Source organism: Onthophagus taurus, chromosome 3 (genome assembly GCF_036711975.1).
Source record: "Onthophagus taurus isolate NC chromosome 3, IU_Otau_3.0, whole genome shotgun sequence".
In the NCBI taxonomy this organism is placed as follows: Eukaryota; Metazoa; Arthropoda; class Insecta; order Coleoptera; family Scarabaeidae; genus Onthophagus; species Onthophagus taurus.
Genome location: NC_091968.1, coordinates 1,657,055 through 1,678,690, shown reverse-complemented (window position 1 = coordinate 1,678,690; position 21,636 = coordinate 1,657,055). Strand labels below are relative to the sequence as shown.

At 31.7% G+C, this 21,636-nt stretch overlaps 2 protein-coding genes across 3 annotated transcripts; one reads left to right on the top strand and one right to left on the bottom strand.

The window, feature by feature from the left end:
- Positions 1–2,306: 2,306 nt before the first annotated feature.
- Positions 2,307–20,047, bottom strand: LOC111419586 (pre-mRNA processing factor 3). The gene is made up of 2 exons (XM_023052415.2): positions 18,835–20,047; positions 2,307–3,208 (listed from the first exon to the last, which is right to left on the bottom strand). The coding sequence occupies exons 1-2, from the start codon at positions 19,964–19,966 to the stop codon at positions 2,457–2,459; spliced, it is 1,884 nt and encodes a 627-aa protein (XP_022908183.1). The 5' UTR covers positions 19,967–20,047; the 3' UTR covers positions 2,307–2,456.
- On the top strand, positions 10,974–12,823 carry LOC111419587 (uncharacterized). Of its 2 annotated transcripts, none has more exons than XM_071195533.1 (3): positions 10,974–11,056; positions 11,759–12,545; positions 12,626–12,823. In XM_071195533.1, the coding sequence occupies exons 2-3, from the start codon at positions 11,759–11,761 to the stop codon at positions 12,769–12,771; spliced, it is 933 nt and encodes a 310-aa protein (XP_071051634.1). In that variant the 5' UTR covers positions 10,974–11,056; the 3' UTR covers positions 12,772–12,823. The 2 variants fall into 2 exon arrangements, with proteins under 2 accessions (XP_071051634.1, XP_022908184.2); XM_023052416.2 differs by having other exon boundaries at positions 10,997–11,252.
- Positions 20,048–21,636: the final 1,589 nt, after the last annotated feature.

The window sequence follows — 21,636 nt, the reverse complement described above, 5'->3', positions numbered from 1 at the left end:
GTGTTAGTGCTTATCGTTAGAGTATTACTAAGTTGTCATCAACTTTCAAAATAGTGTCATATAATGAATGTTTTATACAATCTGGGGAGACTGCAGGAAATTTATATCATGAACGATATCCAGAGAGGCGGCAACCTTTTAATGATATTTTTAGAAGATTATGGTATAATCTACAAACTAGCGGCCAATTCGAAAAGAAAAGATCAAAAACTTATATACCGAATGAAGACGGGGAATTAGAAGAAGTAGTAGTTTTAGGATCAATGGAAAATAATCCACAGATATCAACGCGGCAAACCAACATGCAATATCAAAGGTAAATCTGTGGATAGCGCCCTACACATGGTAGTGGGGCGCATCGAACAAGCACTTGATTCGAAAGAGTCCATTCTGGGAACTTTCCTTGACATAGAGGGAGCGTTTGACAAAACCACCTTTAGTAGCATTAACCTTGCACTGGAATCTCGAAGAGTGCCATCGATCATCGCGGGCTGGATTAAAACAATGCTAGCAAGCAGAGTTGTTCAGACTAAGGCGAAAGGACACACAGTACAGAGAGCTGTGGTTAAGGGTTGCCCACAAGGTGGGGTACTCTCACCGCTTCTCTGGTGCTTAATAGTTGATGATCTCATTCGTTTCACAAGTTCTAGCCACTACTTACCGAAGGGTTGTGTTGACGAAGAAGATATTGATTCAGGAATCATAATACCAATAATGCAGCAGGACAAGCAAGGCAGTTTCGAGATAAATATGCCAAATTCTTTAGTAAAGCAGGTGCTGTTTCGTGGCAAGACGGAATGATTTCATAATTCTTTATAAAGACACCTTAATAAAAATAAATAAGTAAATACTTACATTTTTGTATGACCTTTTCTGATCATTCACGAACACTTCTTCTATCTTTTTTTTTGCCGAAACCAGCACCAGATTTCTTTGAATCATTCAATTTCTTTAATTCCTGACTATACGTCGATCTTAAACTTTTAATTTTATTCTTAATATCTTGTATTCCAAAACCAGCAATATTCATGTCTTCAGCTATTGAAACATATGCCGCGTCTCGTTTTTGTTTACTTTTGTACTTTAAAAACTCGAAGTTCCACAAACGTGCATGTAATTTATACGTTTGAATAATTTTATTTGTAGTATCACAGTCGCATTTAAATAAAGTTAGCCATATTGTCAATAATAAAATCAGTCAATTTCACGAAACAGTGGACATTCGGTCCACTAAATAGATTGAATAAAACAGGGTCCGAGTGACTGCCTCGCCCTGGTACTAGGATGAGCGCTCGCTAATACAGGTCAATTTAACGTGAGACAAGCGATTATCTTGAAAATGGTTCATTTTATATAAAAATGAACCAAATGAAAGTTGTTCTGTCACTTCGAACCTGTTTCTGAAGAAGTTTGCAACATGGCATCCGAAACGTCAAATCTTTTAAGTAAAATGAATCGTTTTCGAGATAATCGCTTGTCTCACGTAAAATGGACCATCCTGTATATTTATACCAATCGAGGGCTCGGCTGTGAACACTGTCTCGCCACTGTACTCGTTACGTGTAACCTAGGCTTTATGCTGTGTCTACACATAGAGCAGCAAGTGTGCGGCATAAACACGAAGCGTTTATAAGACACAACAAAAAATATCTTGTTTTTTGATTTTAGTATCTAATCTTCTGCTGACAGCAACTAAGTAGTCCTCTGCAAGCAATATTTAATCTTTTACCAGCAATATTTACTTGTAGGAGTAATATTTAGCCTGTAAACAGTATCCAGTTTTTTGTCAGCAATATCTTCTGTTTGTAATCTTTTCCTATCTAACATTTTTTTTCCATCTACCTACTCCATGATATTCACTTTCTGACATTTGCTTCTTGCATCACTTAGCGTGTTGTGTCTTCCACCTGTCACTTTTTCCATAATTTTCACTTGCAGTTTCTAGTTCTTGAAATAATAAATTCTACTTACTCTTAAATCATGCCAATTCATCACATTATTTTCATAACTGAAATTCATCCGCTATGGCAAGTCTAAACGTGTTAATTGCCATTAAATTTGATAACAACCTACTTCCTAAAATCCGAATGACATGGAGTTTCTGTCTTTGGAGTTGCAAAAGAAAACCAAGAAGGAATTTTTCATTTAAAACATCATCTATTTTTAATTAATTTCAATACAAATTAAGAACACAATCTTATTCCTCTTACAATTTTTTGTTTTATACAAAACTTTTAATTCCATCTTAACTTACATAACCTACCATACACAATTTTTTTTGTCAAAACAAATTATAAATTGATTAATAATTATATCATCGCTTTTTTATTTATTTATTAATTTTATTAATAATTTTTGTTTTCATATCTTAAATTCAATATTTACACAAAAAAAATTAATTTTTAATAATGAAATTAGTGCAAACCTAAATTAATTGGTTTACACATTCCAATTCCTCATGATTCAATGGTAGGCTCCAACACCGCCCCGCTATAAGCTAAATCCCAATAATGTTCCACTTTGTGTTTCTTAAAATGTTCCCTCGCCATTCTTTCCGTTGGAACAACCTTAAATTTAATTTCTCCAAAATTTCTTTGCTTACTCGTCCCCTCCCAAACTAAGGTACATTTATTTGGTACTTCATTCCCATCCGGATCCTTAACGGTATCTTCCTCCCATTTAATCCGATGCAACATCAATCTTTTATACTTTTTTTGTTGTTTTGGACCCCCTTCAACCACAACAACACAACAATCCGGATACATAAGCACACACCCAGTCATAAATAATTGTTTCGCATTCGTTTCAACTTTAAATTTTTTCGAAGCCAATTCATGTAACTCTCGAATACGAAAAACAGAAACGTAAACCCCCGTTGAAGTATCTTCCTTGATTTTTTTAATTTTTTTATCGCGTTTTTGATCCGCTGTTAATCGGCGGGAAGCGTTGGCTTCTTCGTGAGCTTTTTGTCGCTTTGCCATTTGCTCACGAACGTGCGCTTCGATTTTTGTTGGATCTTGAACCGCCTCCGTTCCAAGAACTCGCATTAAATTTGAAATTCGCAATTTTGGCTCAGGGGGGGCTTCTAAACCTAATCTAATCTTTTCTTGTTCTTCTTTCCACATCTCACGGCGATTTTGCCTACGAAGTTTTTTACGTTCTTTTTTCGTTAAAAATACTGGCATATAGACAGGACGTAATGGATCAACTAAAAAAAAATTTAATAAAGTGAGTTAAGAAGAAACAATTGCAGCTTTCTTATCATTACAAAAACACATCTAACAAAACAATAAACTATTAATATAAGATTTTACAAAACATACCACGACATCCACCCCAGCAATGAAGCAAGAGGTGGAAGCGCAATAATTACAAGAGAAAATATTGATGTGTGTAGTTGGTGTCAAAATCAATAATCAAAATATGATAGTTGCAGCAGCATATTTTTCGCCGAGGCACAACAACAAGAAATTATAAAAGCTACTTACACCATCTTGGAAACAAATTTCTCTTGGGTGGCGATTTTAATGCAAAAAACACATAATGGGGATCAGAAGTCATAACTACAAAAGGGAAAGAACTGGAACCAACTATCATTTATCAGAAAACCCAACTTACTGGCCCACTAATGCGGATAAGAGACCTGATTTATTGGACTTCATTATATCAAAGAAATTTTCACCCACTTTTCTGGAAGTGCACGATAACTATGCCTAGCTTCGGACCATACAGCAGTGGTACTGACTTTAAGTGAAAAGATCATTGAAAAGGAAAGAAAACCAACCCTGACGAATGATACAACGGATTGGGAAAGCTTTAGATTGGAACTTGAAGGAAAAATACGGTTGAGGAAAACTTTGTACGAGATGTTCAGCTTGCAGCAAGGAATAACACAAAATAACTGAAACGTAAAAGTGTTGGCAACAATTACCCTCAACAAATTAGAATACTAATTGCAGAAAAAGAAAACCTAGAAGAACATGGTATCGATAAAAGTAAATTCAATAATCTGACACAACAATTAAAGCGATTATTGATTGAAGTGATTATTCATTATGGAGAGCAACAAGAAAGCTCAAACGTCCTATTACTCAAAATCAACCTCTCAGAACTGATAATGGAACGTGGGCAAGAACTAATAAACAAAAGGCAGAATTATTTGCAAATCATCTAGAAAAAACTTTCCAGCCAAACGATATAAGCTCCGATTGTGAAGAGATCAAAAAATGTGTTAATACTAATAAACGTATAAAACATATAACGCTAAATGAAGTTGCTAAAGAAATTAGGAAGAATATAAGTGCAAAGAAAACACCAGGTTTTGACTTGATTACAGGAGAAATCGTAAAAAACGTTCCTAGAAAAGCAATCTTAAAACTAACACGTACCTAATATGTGGAAGACTGCAGAGGTAATTATAATATCTAAGCTAATAAAATTACTATAGAATGTGGCTTCATACAGACCAATCTCGTTGTTTCTAGTAATCTCAAAACTCTTTGAAAAACTGTTCCTCAAAGGACTTAAACCATTAATAGAACAAAACCAACTTATTCCTGAGTATCAATTCGAAAAAAAATCTCGAAGGAAAAAAATTTGCTCTGCTATATTTGTTGATGTAGCCCAAGCATTCTATAAAGTATGGCATAAAGGCCTAATACATAACATTACTAAATTATTGCCAAAACAGTATGTGGATGTCTTAGAATTTTATATTACAGACCGATTATTTCGAATCAAATACGAAAGCGAATTTACTGATTTAAAAGAGATAAAAGCTGGTGTTCCACAAGGTAGTGTACTTAGAACAATTCTGTACCTGCTATACACAAACAATCTGCCAGAGGACAGTACTTTGCTATATTCTTCGCTATAATATTCAAAAGGCCCCAAATAAACTGCAAAATGTTGTCCACATGGACAAGAAAATGAAAAATTAAAATTAATGAAGGCAAGTCCATTCATATTAACATTACAAACAAAAAATTAGTTGATTTACCACCAATCACAATTAATAATAACATCATTCCATATGCAGACTCAACAAAATATCTCGGTATAGGTACACCTAGATAAAAAACTCACCTGGGGGGTACATATAAAGTAAAAACTGGAAGAACTGCGAATAAGAAATAGGTAATATAGCTGGTTAATAAAAGTCAAGACAATCAAAGTTATCAATAGACAATATAATACTAATATACAAGCATATCCTCAAACTCGTATGGCTGTACGGGATACAACTATGGGGATGCGCCAAAAAATGTCATATTGAAACCATACAAAGATTTCAAAATAAAATCTTGAGAAACATCGCGAATGCGCATGGTATCTTAGAAACAGAGATATCCTTAAGGATCTTGAGATCGTGTGTGTATATACAGCGTGTCCCGTATCTTCCGCATCAGAGCATTATACGGTTGTAGAATACATTATTCTGAAGCGATCTTTCTAATAAAATTTTTTCGAAATGTTTATAATAACCGCACGGGAACTGTTTAACGACGACTTTGATTCATCGAAAAAGTTTATTTCTCTTTCCATGACGAATCTATTGGTGAGTACACGTGGGAAACGAGTTATCATCGGCGTAGCGGACCGGCCGAGGATGGCACCGATTACCTGAGTCTGATTTGCGATCTGCTGATTGGACGAAAAACAGTTCCTTTACACAGTTCCCGTGCGGTTATTATAAACATTTCGAAAAAATTTTATTAGAAAGATCGTGTCAGAATAATGTATCTTACAACCGTATAATGCTCTGATGCGGAAGATACGGGACACGCTGTATAGCGAAATAAAGCAGTTTGGACAAAAACATACATCTAGAGTTAATAACTACGTTAATCCGAGTATGTCGCTTCTCTTTGAAAATGAAAACGTCCAACGAAGATTAAAAAGGACTAAGCCATTTGATCTTGCATAGTGAGTAACAATGGTAAATAGTGAAAAAGCAGAGTAAGGTACTATAATTTGATAGTGTCTTCTGAAAACCAACGGCTGACTAGAAGATTAGTCACTTTAGTGTTTAAGAATTTAATATACAGTGTATCCCCGGATAGGTGAAACGACTCTTATAAAAAGTAAAATTTTTTCGATATTAATTGTCATTTTTTGGGGTTTAACCCTGCTTGGTGAAAGACTAATTTTGAACATATTTTCAAGTTTTAAAAAACAAGTGAGCGAAAACTCCTTATGTGTAAGGTAAAATAATTTTTACCAAAGTAGGCCGATCATTCCGAAAATTTGCATATGGCCATAGTTTTTCATTCTGAACAAAACTTCTTAGTAACACTTTCACGTACTGTAAACAGAAAAGGTACTTTACCTGCCACAAAAAGAGTTTTTCTTTCACCGTCCAGGCTCAATGGTTTTTTAAAACTTGAAAATATGTTCAAACTTAGTCTTTAATCAAGCAGGGCCAAACCCCAAAAAATGACAATTAATATCGAAAAAAAAATTTTTACGTTTTATGAGAGTCGTTTCACCTATCCGGGGACACACTGTATACATTTCTTCATGTACACCACTATGTATGTCTGATTTTGCCGAAACTATATAAGCCACTGTTAGTGGGACCAATACCAAAACATACACTTCAACGTTGCCTTCAATCTTGTATACGAGCGGAGATAGGCAATGCTGCTTCTAGTTATACAATTTCTTTGGACATGAAACCTGAATGATTCAAGTTCTAGGTCTAGTTGCTAAAGAAATTAGGAAGAATATAAGCGCAAAGAAAACACCAGGTTTTGACTTGATTACAAGAGAAATCTTAGAAAAACCTCAGTTTTAATACAATAAAAAAAATGCAACATAGTGATATCTTCTGCTAACTAGCGCTACTTACCATTGTCACTAGAACGAACATTAGACCTAGAAATAGAAACATTCGGGTTCAGCCGCACGTCTCTAAAGACGGCTAAACCCGAATGATTCTAGTTCTAGGTCTTCTGTTAGTTCTAGTGATAGTGCAATACTAGAACTATCACTAGACCTAGAACAAGAAACATTCGGATTTAGCCCCACGTCTCCCAAGACGGCTAAACCCGAATGATTCTAGTTCTAGGTCTTGTGTTAGTTCTAACGATAGTGCTAGTGTAAACCTAAACCAACTAACACTAGAATTAGAAAGTATCGCATGTTTCTAGTTCTAGGTCTAGTGTTAATTCTAGTTTTAATGCAATAAAAATATGCAACATAGTGATATCTTATGTTAATTTGCGTTACCTACCACTGTCACCAGAACTAACATTAGACCGAGAACTAGAAGAAACAGAATAAACATTCGGGTTTAGCCGTCTTTAGAGACATACGGCTAAACGCGAACGTTTCTAGGTCTAGTGTTAGTTCTAGTTTTAGTACAATCAAAATATGGAACATAGTGATATACAAATATATGTATGTAAATATATGTAAATATATGTATGTTAAATGTCTGGAATATAGCCAATAACTTAGAAAACGCACTCAAAGTGAAATTTGTACATTGTTCAATAATATTTAAAATCGCTTTTTGCGATGCTAGAATGTACGACACCGCTAATTTAGAGGTATATGTCGGAAAGCAACCAGAAGGTCCATATTCAACTAATAACAGCGCATTATCGGTTGTTGAAAGATTATGCACAGCTATACAGGAAACAGGTAGAAACTTGACTAGCGATAATTGGTTCACTAGTTTGGAACTAGCTGAATCCCTGCTAAAGAAGAAAATATCCCTTGTTGGCACTATTCGTAAAAATAAACGACGTCTACCAGCAAAATTTACCAACACTAAAAATCGTCCGGTTGGTTCAAGTTTGTTTGGGTTTAGGAAGAACTGTACTCTTATATCCTACATTCCAAATAAAAAAAAATGTCCTGTTTATCTTAACAATGCATGATGATGGCTCCATTGACGATGCTACTGGAAAACCAATAATTATCACTGATTACAATAGTACCAAAGGTGGAATCGACACTGTGGATCAACTCTGTGCTAACTATAACTGTGCACGTAATTCGAGGCAATGACAGTTAGTTATTTTCTACAGTCTTCTCAATATATCTGCGATAAATGCTGAAATTATTTTTCATACCAATAATTCCGGTGATAAAAATTTGCGCAGACATTTTCTTGAAAAGCTATAATTTTTGCTGTTGGAGAATCATCTGAAAGCCTGTGCCTATATTGACAATATACCACGAACAACGCGTGAAAGAATTTGTGAAATTTGCCATATAGGGCGACACAATTCCCATCCAGAAACAAATAAGGAAAACACAATCTGGTCGTTGTGTTTACTGTAGTTCAAAAAAGAATAGGAAAACCCGATATCACTGTAAGAGGTGCAAAACATTTGTGTGTCTTGCACATACTAATGTAATGTGCGAGGGCTGTTTCGAAGAAGATTTCAATTAACATTTATTTTTGTAGAGAAAAGAGAGACTTATTTTGTAAGATAAACATAATGTTAGTTTTATTTTCATTGTATAACTATTTCCATTTTCAATATAACTATTTTTCCTTTTTTTTATTGAAAGTTAGTAAATAAAATGTTTATATTGTTTTATGGCTGATTATTGTTTCTAATGTTACCTGAAATGTTACCACTTTTTGCAAGTCGGTCTATCAGACCGACGTCACCATTGGTGTTCCAAAATTTCACGTCACCACTGCAGGGTTAATAAAGAAACTTGTATTTGAAACATTTTTCTTTAAAACCACAAATGGCGAAGTTATTGGCTATATTCCAGACATTTGACACAACCTGTATATCACTATGTTCCATATTTTATTGAACTAAAACTAGAACTAACCCTAGACCTACAAACATTTGGGTTTAGCCGTCTTGAGAAACGTGCGGCTAAATCCGAATGTTTCTAGTTCTCAGTCTAGTGTTAGTTCTAGTATTGCACTAGAACTAACACAAGACCTAGAACTAGAATCATTCGGGTTTAGCGGTTTTGAGAGACAAGCGGCTAAACCCGAATGTTTCTAGTTCTTGGTCTAGTGTTAGTTCTAGTTTTCAATGTTGTTTAGCGTTAGATTGTGGTATATTTTTGTTGAAAGAAAAGTAGAACTTACACTAGACCTAGAAACATTCGGAATGTTTCTAGTTCTAGTAACAGTGGTAGGTAGAACTAGTTAGCATAAGATATCACTATGTTGCATATTTTTATTACACTTAAACTAGAACTAACCCTAGAACTAGTATCATTCGGGTTTAGCCATCTTTAGACGTGCGGTTAAACCCGAATGTTTCTAGTTCTAGGTCTAGTGTTAGTTCTAGAATTAACACAGATTCTATTGATACACCGTCTATCTAATAGTATCTAATGACAGGTAGTCAGTCGCTATGCATCGAAACGTTAAGAAAAACAAGAGTGTTTCATACGTAAATATATATTGTAATTTCACCTAGTTTAGTGAAAATAACTTTAGTTTTAAGTTTATCATATTGGTTTTGTGCGTGTCTATAAAATAAACAATTTGTAGATTAAATGTTGACTGGTTTAATACCAGGTCTATAGCATTGGGGTCTTATATACAATCTAGAGTGCGTATGTGGTGGTGGTAATCAGAAAGTCAGACATGTTGGATGTACCGACCTGAACTATAGTTTCAAGTCTCTATTGTACCCAAAGAAATTGTATATATAAAAGCAGTTGTAAACATTAAAACTTGAAGCCAACGCAACACGCGGTTTGTTTACTAACAACCTTTGTCGAAACCAGTTGAAACAATGAACGTGCACAGATCGGACCATCGGCCGATTATCGCCGAACACTCCCGAATATTATTTTAGCCCTTAGCTTAAAATAAGACATACACTAAAATAACGAATCCTATTTGCGAATCAATAAATCTTCAAAGTCGTTCTTCTTCCGATTCGTTTTTCTTCATTTTATTTATATATATATTTATACATTTAGTATACTATTACATTTAGTTAGAAATAGAACTTAACAATCAAAATAGTACATACTTGTATCGTTTACCAAGTATGTATATTGTTTCTAGGTCCTCTGATTAATTTAAAAGATTACAAGATTATATTTATTGTGTTTAATACTTTAAAATCTTATTAAAACTTGACAAAGATATAGAAAAAAATTCATTCTACAATTTATAAAATTATTATGGCAATAACTTTTCAATTGGTAGTTAGTTTAACAATTAATTTGTGATTGTAATTTTGTATATAAAATTTGGATACGCCACTGGATAAAGTCTGACAAATTTCATCTAATTCGTACACGCCACTGTCGCTAGGACCAAGGTCTATTTTGTTTGCAAACAAATGCCCTTGCATTGGCTTCAAACCGGTATACGGGCGAACATAGGCGATGCGGCTTCTATATATACAATTTTATTTCTTTGATTGTACCTACAATTATAACCTCACAATTCTCATAAATATATTGTTACTTTTATTAAAATTTTATTTTTGTTGGAGGAATTCTTTTTAGTTCACATATGTTTTTTATAATTTGGTAGGTTGGAAGATTATTTACAACAGTCCATAAAATGTTTCTGGTTAGTTGACTTGAAATTAACAATGAAGTTCAAGTAAAGTTTATTATTAAGGAATGTTCAGTTCTTTTAAAATAAACTAACTATTATTTATAAACAAAAGGTTAACGTGATCAATCAGAATTGTTTTAAATATTGTCTCTTAGTTTATGTTAATTATAAGGATTATTGTTAAAAATTATTAAGATCTTTTAAAATGTTATATAATTATAATTATACATATATAAAAAGTTAATGTGTTTTGTTTTGGTTATTATTTTCTGTCTTTCCAGTTTATAATAATATAAATTCTTGCATAAGTATATATAAGAATTTCGAATTTCCCGCTAAGTTGGTACATCTAATATGGCGACCTTTCTAGCTTCATTTTAGGCGTGGTGGGGACAACAGCATACGCACTCTAGATTATATATAAGATCTTAATGGTCTATACCTTGTAACTTACCAACATAAGGTTACCTAATTCCCTATGCCTCTGTAGTATCGATTATTACCCCGCAGATTGACGTCACTGGTTCGATACAGTCAGAGCAAAGAGTTGAGTACAAGTTGGTTGAGTAAAAGATAGCCTCATATATAAAATATAATACATTATTTGAACCTCGCCTCGTGTTGTTTGTTTTGGATGTTTTGTGTTATTATTCTTTCGTGTTCTGTTTAGATATAGTTTAGTTTATTTTTAAAAGGACATTATTTATTATAATTTGGTGTGCCTTTTTTGATAATCTTTAAGGTATGTTAATCACTAAATACTTTTTCAATACAATATGTTTATGTATTGAATATAAAAAAAATACATTTATTTTATTATTGTTCTATTGTATTTTTTTTTTTTTCGTAGATTTTTTCGTTTCTGTTTGAGTAGTTATTTTCTATATTTTAAGCTGAGTCTATCAAATTATTTAAATGAATAATACAACACGTCAAAATTATTTGTTTTAGGTTTTTGTACATATATTTATATTATTTATTAGTATTAAAAAAATATTAACATATAATTTTCCAAAATTTAAAAATTATTCTTTTAAAATGAATTTTACTGTTTTGAAGTAGTGCATTTTTTATTCAAAGTTGCAAAACTTTAAAATTTCAACGTAATTCATACACAGTAAAGTTATCTATGTTATAAGAAAAAGTTTTTATATTGTTGGTATTTTCACAAAGCTATGAATGAGTTTTAATTGAATATAATTTTTTTTTGCGATTATATGTATTATAAAAATGATATTAACATTTCAGATGACCCCTCATTGTGCAATGAAAAATTGTACTTCGAAGTATGATGCATGCCGGAAAGAAGGATTGGAAATTTCATTCTTTCGATTTCCAAAGAATAAGAATGTTTGTGAACGCTGGCTTGCGAAATGTAAATTAGGGACGGATCCGAATACTGCAAGGATATGTTCCTTACATTTTGTAAAAGACGATTTTGAACGGGATTTAAGGTCCGAGTTATTAGGTTCAAAACCAAAGAAAACGTTGAAGAAATTTTCTTTTCCGTCATTAAGATCGGAGAGTAAGTTACAAGATTCTCTTAATGAGAATGTACAAGATTTAGGCAATGACAATGTTCAATCTGGTTGTTCTGCAATGACCCAAACTGAGGAAACAGATAGATCAACTGTGACAACGCAGACAGAAATATCTGCAAATGTTTTTATTTGTAGTATTAATGTTATTGACACTATTAAAGAGATGAATATAAAAATGGATTTACTTAGAACAGAAAATGATCGTATAAAAAGCATTGTGGTTCAAAAAGAAAGTTTGATAAAAAAATACAAACGTCAAATAAGTATTTTATCAAAACGACAACAGAAGAATACTTTGACTAACGCAAATTTAAATATAAAAATTAAGGAAAAATTCAAAAATGTTTTTACACCAACACAATTAACAAAAATATTGAAAAATAAAAAGAAAATACATTGGAATCAAACGGACATTACCAATGCATTCACCTTACAATATTTAAGTAAAAGATGTTATTTATATTTAAGAAATCATTTAAATTATCCTCTACCAGGTAATAACTCATATTTAAACATTGACATGTAATCTAGGTATTTAGATAGTATAGTTATCAAGAATTTTATGCTTTTACAGGTATATCAACATTGCAAAAGTGGCGTTCAAAAAAAAACATACGAGAGGGTGTACTCCACTCAATGTTAAAATATGACGAATTAAGAAAATCCAGAGCCTCTCAAAGAAAAATGGAAAAAATGAAAGCAAAAATTCCAAAACATTAAACATTGTTATTGTATGATATTTCTTATAATAAAATAAATTTATTACCGATTAGTACTACTATTATTAGTTTAACTCGATTTGATTATTACAGTTCACGTTCACTTTTATTACCTTTTTTTATTTATTATTTTCTGCATGTTTTGTTGTTATAAAGTTAGTATTTTCTACTCTATTCCTTGTTTCATTGCTACATTATCATCATTGATAAGGATAATCTACTTTTCATAACGTTTTATTCTGTAATTAAATTTTTTAAAAGAGCTATTAACCCATTAGTGCATAAAGTTAATTGATTTTTAATTTTGTTTTTGGATTAATATGAATAATAATAATAGAACAAAATTCTTGACTTTTTATCGCGTCCCTTTTTAACGGACGCTGTACACTAATGGGTTAAAACACTCAAATCGATCCGTTTTTTTTATTAAAATTCCCTACAATATCATTTCTTTTTTGCTAAAAGAGGCATAACATCGCGAATTACAAAAAATGACCAAAAACCTGTAGCATAAGACATTAAAGCATACATTCATTAAAATAACTCGTGACTTGGACTCGTTTTTTAACTTGAATTCGTGCATTTTAAACATGTTTTATGAAACTTGTTTTTTAATATACTATTATAACAGAGTGCGGGAAGTTAGCCCGCCATTTCTTGATTTTTAAATCTTTCATTGTTGTTCTAGAGTTCTACATTGTTCCAAAGCGGCAAATAAAAAAAGTAAAAACTCGGTAAAAATTTAAAAACCGGGTTTTTTGACTAGCCCCCCATTTTTGGAAAAATCAGATTTTGTTTGTTGTTCTGGGATGTTCTAGTTATTGTTCTAGAAAACCAAAATTATGGCATACAGCATTACGAAGTTATAACTAAAAATAGTTTTTCTATTTTCAATTCCATATTACAAATATATACTTATTATACTTAAAGCAATCTGGAACAGCTATTATTTTCAGTAGAACAACTCTATAAAAGACACTTTACTCTTTGAAAATTATAGTTTTTGGAAGTTTCAGTCAGTAATTCTTGCGTCAGTGGTTTTAAATTACACAATAAAGATTAAAACACATAGAACAATCTAAAATAACTCAAACTTTACTGATTCAAATTGTTCTAGATGTGTTTTATGTTTAAACTAGGAAAAAAGAGGTTTAATGTAATAAATCAACAAATGAATAATCCAACTATTCGATCAGCAAACAAAAATACACTATTTGTATTATACATTATGTATTAAAAACTAAATATCTCTGTGTCCCACCCACACAGAGATATATTTATATATACTATATATTTATTATGTATTTATATACCCTACTCAAAAAAATTAGGGGAACACTTTTTTCGAAATCTGTAACTTTTTAGATAATAGTTCTAGGCTAATCAAATTTGGTTTACTTCAACGGCATATACAGGGTGTTTCATTTAAAATGTCATATGGTTACAGTACCGCTCAAAAGTATATGATAATTTGGTTTTTCTCACATAACTTTTCTAATACAGGACGAATTTTCATACAATTATCAGGCAATGCATAACGAGTGAATACAATTATATTATATACCAGAGGACACAATATATGCCAAGCATAGAGGCGGTACTGTATATTTCGAAAACCAAAACTCGAATCGAAAAAAGTTTCAAGTAAACTTTTTTTGGTGAAAAGGGGGACACAGGGTACACATGAGCAGATTTTTTTCAAGGTTGCCTAAAGGCCCTTCTGACATCATTTTCATTTTTTCAAATCGCATATATACATACTTTTTTCTTTCAACGTCTTGAGCAACAAAGCAAAGTAAGTATTTTTTGCTTAAAAAATGTTTTTCTTAAATTCTGTGTTATGAAGATATCTACAAAAAGAAAAATAAAACAACATTTTTCAAAATATAATTAATAGTTATTTAACCAACAAGTCTATTAATGTAGGCGATTAAATATCGAGATGTTTTAACGCGTGAGCGAGCGAAGCGAAGCGAACGCGTTAATTATTGAGATAATTAATCGCATTTTAATATACGAGTTAGTTACAATATTTTTCCGTTGACCGTCTTTTCAACAAAATAGAGAAAATCCATCGTTGAAAAATCTCCCAATTCTGTCATTGGCAAAATAACCTCACATTTAATGTGTCATAATTTATTTTTGTAGTCTTACCGAATAGATATAGTGGTCGGTTGGGTCGGTATTATAAATTTCATTGGAGAATATTTATTAAATTGACTACTATTTAGTTCGGTCGGACTTTCTTAAAATCGTTTATTAATAGAAAATCGTTTATTAATAGGTGTCATTAATGAATGATTTTGTATACATTTATAAATCTTATAAATACACGGTCGACGGAAAAAAAATTTAATTAATAAAAAAACGATTTAATTAATCGTAAAATAGTACTAAAATTCTTCTTCATTTTTTAAATCGTTTTAGAAAATTGTTCTAAATCCTGTTCTAAACCTTGTTTGGATGTGCGCTAACTTGCACGTGGGATAAAAAATTCAGTTTTTGACACTCAGGGAATTGTTTAGAATAATTGGTTACCATAGTTACTCATGGCTACTGCTATTTTTATCATTATACAAATTTGAAGTAAGTAAACTTTAAAGTAATTTTTCTCGAAAATTTTCTTATGTAACGAATATTAATATTGACTGTACTAGATTCAGAAAAAAATCCTCTTTCATATTCCGCAATAAAAATGGGGTATTGCCATTTAAAAAAAATATCGATGACACCATTACTCGTTTAAAAATGGCGTAAAAAATTTAAATCTTAGACCCGTTTCAGGGATTTTTCCATAAACCGTTTATATGATTTTATCGCCTATATCTGTTACTTTACACTTTACACTGTATAATAATATAATAAATATACATACAGTATATATAAATGTATCATTGTGTGGGTGGGACACAGAGATATTTAGTTTTTAATACATAATGTATAATACAAGTAGTGTATTTTTGTTTGCTGGTCGAATAGTTGGATTATTCATTGGTTGATTTATTATTTTTCTTGTTAGGTATGTATTTCGCTGTATTTTTAAGAGGATATGATTTTGCAAAATTAATGTCCGTGTAACCAGAAAAACCTGAAAGTTTGAGTTATTTTAGATTGTTCTATGTGTTTTAATTCTTATTGTGTAATTTAAAACCACTGATGCAAGAATTACTGACTGAAACTTCCAAAAACTTTAATTTTCAAAGAGTAAAGTGTCCTTTATAGAGTTGTTCTAGTGAAAATAATAGCTGTTCCAGATATTTGTAATATGGAATTGAAAATAGAAAAACTATGGTCACAGCAATCAACTAGACATTTTAGTAGCCAAACCTATTTTTAGTTATAACTTCGGAATGATGTATCCCAGAATTTTGATTTTCTAGAACAATAACTAGAACAACTAAAACAACCCAGGACAGCAAAGAAAGTCAGATTTTTTCAAAAATGGGGGGCTAGTCAAAAAATCGTTTTTTCGGTTTTTCTCGCCGAGTTTTTATTTTTTTCTATTTGCCGCTTTGGAACAATGTAGAACAACTCTAAAACAATCTAGAACATCCTATATTTTTACAAGTTTGGTCTTTTCTGTTTTCAAGGATTATGAATAACTTTACTTTTTGCAATTTGATTCAACCGTTCTCGAGTTATTCGAATTTTTCTTGAAAAAGCTGTCCTGGAGCAGCTTTTTGTTCGAAAAATCAGAGAATACTCGATTTTTGACATATCATTTTAGGATTCAGAACATGCTTAACCAAGATGATGAAGTATGTTTTGGTGCCAAGAACGGCTGTCTAGATCGTTTGATCACTTTAATATGGCACGAAAACTTTTCAAAATTTTGAAGTACCAAACTTCTTTTTTTTAAATGGCACCCTCCATATTTTATTACTTAATCGTCTTCAACGTCTCAATTTACACCTTTTATGCTCCATATGTCCTATACCTAACATGAATAATTTGGGAATAATTAGGGTTTTTTAAAAAATGCTCACATATATCGATATTAACCTAGTGTACCATGGAAAACAAATGTTTAATGATTTATTGACAAACGTCTAAGTCAGATTTATGTTGCTTGATGCTTGTGAGTCTAAAACCAGTTAAAATGGATATTAATAACGTAAATAATGTTTATACAAATGAATAAATCCTAAATTGCACTGAAAGTGCAACAAAGTTCTTAGTAGAACTTGCAGAATGTTTAATGAAAACTATCCACATTTACCTCCAATAACAAAAGGTAAAATTTAGAAGAATAGAAGCAAATTTTTTGCATATTGGACTAATTAATCACGTGTTAAACTAACCAAAAAATGTAGTAGATAATGCAGAGGAAAAGGTGAATACCTTGGCTTATTTCGAGCCCAGTCCCAACACCTCAATTTGAGCTGCCAAAGAAGATCTGGAAATCATACTACGATCTTTGTCGCGCTTTTCATGTATAAAAAATAAATTAGGAATCTCTTGATTTGTGTAAATATTATTTTCGTTATTGTTATAGATTTTAACTCTTTTTAGTACTAATATTAAGGGATCTAACAGATAATTATTAGCTCACATGCATCAAGTGACGTAAACAAGTGAGTCTTTGACAAAAACTCATTGACAAGGCTTGTTTTCCATAGCACACTAGGCTAAATATCCATATGATAGGTGTGCATTTTTCAAAAAACTCTAATTATCTCCCAAACTATTAATGTTAGGCATGGGACATACCTGGGATATAAAAGCTGTAGAATGAGACACCGAAGACGACTAAATAATAAAATATGGGGGGTACCATTTAAAAAAATGAAGTTATGGTACTTCCAAATTTCGAAAAGTTAACGTGCCATAGTAAAGTGACCAAACGTTCTAGACAGCCATTCTCCGCAGCAAAACATACTCCATCATGTTGCTTAAGCATATTCTGAATCCTAAATTGATATCCCAAAAATCCAGTGTTCTCTAATTTTTTTGAACAAATGTCTGCGGGAGCAGATTTTTCTAGAAAAATTCGAATAACTCGAGAACGGCGGAATCAAATTGTAAAAAGTAAAGTTATTTATAAACCTTGAGAACAGATATATCCAAATATGTAAAAATGTTCCATTTAAAAAAATAAAGTAGGTGGCGACTTCCGGTATAACCGGAAGTGCTAGAAATCTGAAAAGATTTTAATCGAAGAGAACGCAATGAATAATACTGAAGTCTGAATTCTCAAATTTTTATTTTGGCCAGAACCCGAGAAATGGCTAATGACCGGTCTCGCTGAGGCACCCTGTATATTTTCATTTGAATTTATTTTATACAGTGTTGCCAACTCTACTAACTTTTCGGTAGCTCTACCAACTTTTAGTGTCTTGCTCAAATTTACTACCTTGTAAGAAATATCTAACAACTTTTTAAGATCTTAAAAAAAAGTCTTTTTTTTACCATTTGCTGTGTTTTTACCCTTTTATGATAAGCGAATGTAGTAGCATTGTAGATAATAAAGAAAGTTACAGGTTTCTGTAATCTCTACCGACTTCACCTAACAAAAGCTGTCATTTACTATTGAGAAACACAACTCTTCCTTTTACAATTGAGAAAAATATTAGAGTTGAAGACTTCGGGCATGATATTTCTCTAATGAAAAAAGGCGATGATACACAAATGTATCCTTTACTAGGCCAATTTGTGAGGAAATTACTTGCACTTCCACACAGCAGTGCGAATGTGGAAAGACTGTTTACTGTCGTTAATTTATTAAAAACTTGCAATAGAAACAAATTGTCCACTGATACATTGCAAGGACTGCTACATACAAAACGATTTATCAACTTACAAGAACAACCTACTGAAAACCACTATAAATTATTTAATCAAAGCAAGTATTCTTTTAAAGCTTTTTTTTTTCTAGCAACTTCTAAAAGTAGTGAAACTACTACTTTCCATAGTGTGATTAATTCTTTTTGTTTTTAACGTGTTTTTTGGGTCATTTCACAGTGATTAAAAAAAAATTGTCGATTTTGAAGACACATCATGATTTTTGAATTTTTTCAAAATAATATTAATAAAATGAGTTAATAAATTTCTTTTTTTTACTTACATGGACATCTAACTTGAGTGGGGTGCTCAACTAAATTATTAATAACACTTTCTTTAACAGCAATTTTTCCATTAACTACAGTGTCTAAATCGTCGAGTAAAATAACAGAATCCCACCATTCCATTTGTGGGATATCTTCCGAGAGGCCTTCCGATTTCGCAATTAAAGCTAATTTAGTAGCGGAGGAAATCCCCGTTTTTTTAGCAATTTGCGAAATTTCGTTTTGTAACTTTTCAAGTTGCGCTTTCATCCTTAATCGTTCCGCAAGTTGTTGAAATTTCCCTGGTTCGTGGAACCTTAAAGTTCTCTTATTTCGAAGGGCTGGTTTCATGCTTAACCGATAATCGTAGAATTTATCAACATTACTATCATCATTTTTCTCATGATGTTGTGATTTAAATTGTTCTCGCTTTTTGGCGCGAATGTTAGCTTTTAAAGTTGGGGCTACATGTGTGAGTTGTACTGCTTTTCCTGATTTATCAACCGTTCTACCTTCTTCATCTAATATTAATGGAGTTGGTTTATCAACAGCAACGGGCATTTGTATTACTACGTTCCCCAAAATTCCCATTGAAAGCTTATTTTTGATTTGGGCTTGTAATTGGGCGATTTTCCTTGCTTTATCAGCATCCCCTCGATTTAATAACCCCATTGGAATTCCATAAATGCTAGGTGTAGGGATGTTTACGGGTTGTTCTGTTGCGTTTTTACTGCTGTTTGATGATCCATTATCGGGCAAAGTTCTTTTTCTTTCCTCAATTTGTCTTTGCGCACTTTTCATCATCTCTTTAACCTTCCTATCCCGATCATCACCTCGCTCTCTTTCATCGTAATGCTTCGACTTTGGTCTTTTATTATCCCTGTCGTAATCGCGCTCATCGTGGCCCCTTTTCTTCGAATTATACCTCAAATCGTCGAGTAAATCGAATAATTTATCCGAGATACGACTCGCTTTCTTGCTATCAATGTAAGAACACAATTTATCGGTCGTTTTTCTGTGATCATAACCCGATGCTAAACAATGCAAGGCTGTGCTAACCAAGTGAGAATCGCTTTCACCTAAAACTTTATAAACCGCTTTATCCACTGACGGTTTTAACTCATCCAAATCTTTTCGAGATAAATGAGACATTATTAAGTTTTTTGAAAAAACGTTTATAAAACGTTTTTAGGTTGACAACAAAGTAGGGATTTTTGACGTTTTAATTTGACACGAGTGAAGTTAGTAATGATGTTTTTATTAATAGATGGCGCCACTAATTCATTAATTGCGGTTATGAACGCATCCCCACGCAAAGGCCTTGCTGTGACGTCATTGGAAGAATTGACATTTTTATGTTTTTATTTATACAATGTATTTCACTTAAAAAGCAATACACAAACATATAACAATTTTAAAAAAAAGATATAATATAAAAATATAAAGCGAAATATTAACGGTCAAAATTTAAATTATTTTTAGGTTATCCAACTTAACTCGGTTACCATGGTGATTAAGATGCAAATATTGCAGGTGCTTGTCAAAATTGAAATTGAATTTAAGTATTTTTAAGGAAAAAGTCTTATTTAATTGGTTTAAAAGGCTGTATTTAACTCAAAATTGGTTTATCTAGAGTATTATAAACAAGGTAAGTGTATTAAATCAAAAAGATACTTTTAAATTATTTCTCTTAATTAGAATCGATTTAAATTAATTACAAGTAACGAATTTGTTATGAATGCGAGATAATCGTAAAGAATTCGAATTGTTTTAAAATTAATAAAAATTAGGTTAGAATTGATAAAAAAATCGGAATAAAATTGTATTACTTTAAGGTTATCCAACTTGACTCGGTTACCATGGTGATTAAGATCCAAATATTGCAGTTGCTTGTCAAAATTGCGGTTGAATTTAAGTTTTTTTAATGAAAAATACATAATTAATTGGATTTAAAGGTTGTATTTAATTCAAAATGGGTATATGGATAAAATTATAAGCAAGGTAAGTGAAGTAAATCAAAAAAAAAAAAAAATTTAGATCAATTAAAATGTACAAGAATTTAGGGTTAAATAACAATTAAAACTAGAACTAACACTAGACCTAGAAAGATTTAGGTTTAGCCAAGCGTCTTAGACAAGAACTTAGAAAAGTCTGAAGACGCACGGCTAAACACGAATATATCTAAGTCTAGTGTTAGTTCTAGTTTTACACTAGCACTAACACAAGACCTAGAACTAGACACAGTCGGGTTTAGTCGTAAAAACCCCGTTTGTCAATGTCAACTTTAATTTTATTATTATATTCGTAATCTTCATAAAATAACCTTTAAAGTGAGTCCAAACTTGACGCATATATCTCAAAAAACCAAAAAGTTCGAACTTTTAATTTTGACATATTTGTCAACTTCATAAAAAATCCTTTAAAATGAGTCCAAACTCGACATATTTAACTTTAGTATTAATGCAAATGCAATCACTTCCGATTTGAAACGTCAACGTCAATTTTGACATATTAGTCATCTTCATTCAAACCCTTTAAATGAGTCCAAAGATGACGCACTTATCTCAAAAAACAATAAAGTTAGAATAAAAAACATTAAACGTTAACAACAATGAACATAGCAATTTAATTTTTAAATATTAATACCAACCTTAATTTCTAATTTTTTTTATTATATTTTTGTTTTTGTGATAAATTTTAAGACATTTTATAAAAATTAAGAATTTGTTGAAATGACATTGACATTTCAAACCGGAAGTTGCTTATATCTCGACTAATATTGGAATTAAATGTATCATGTTTGGGCTTATTTTAAAGGATTT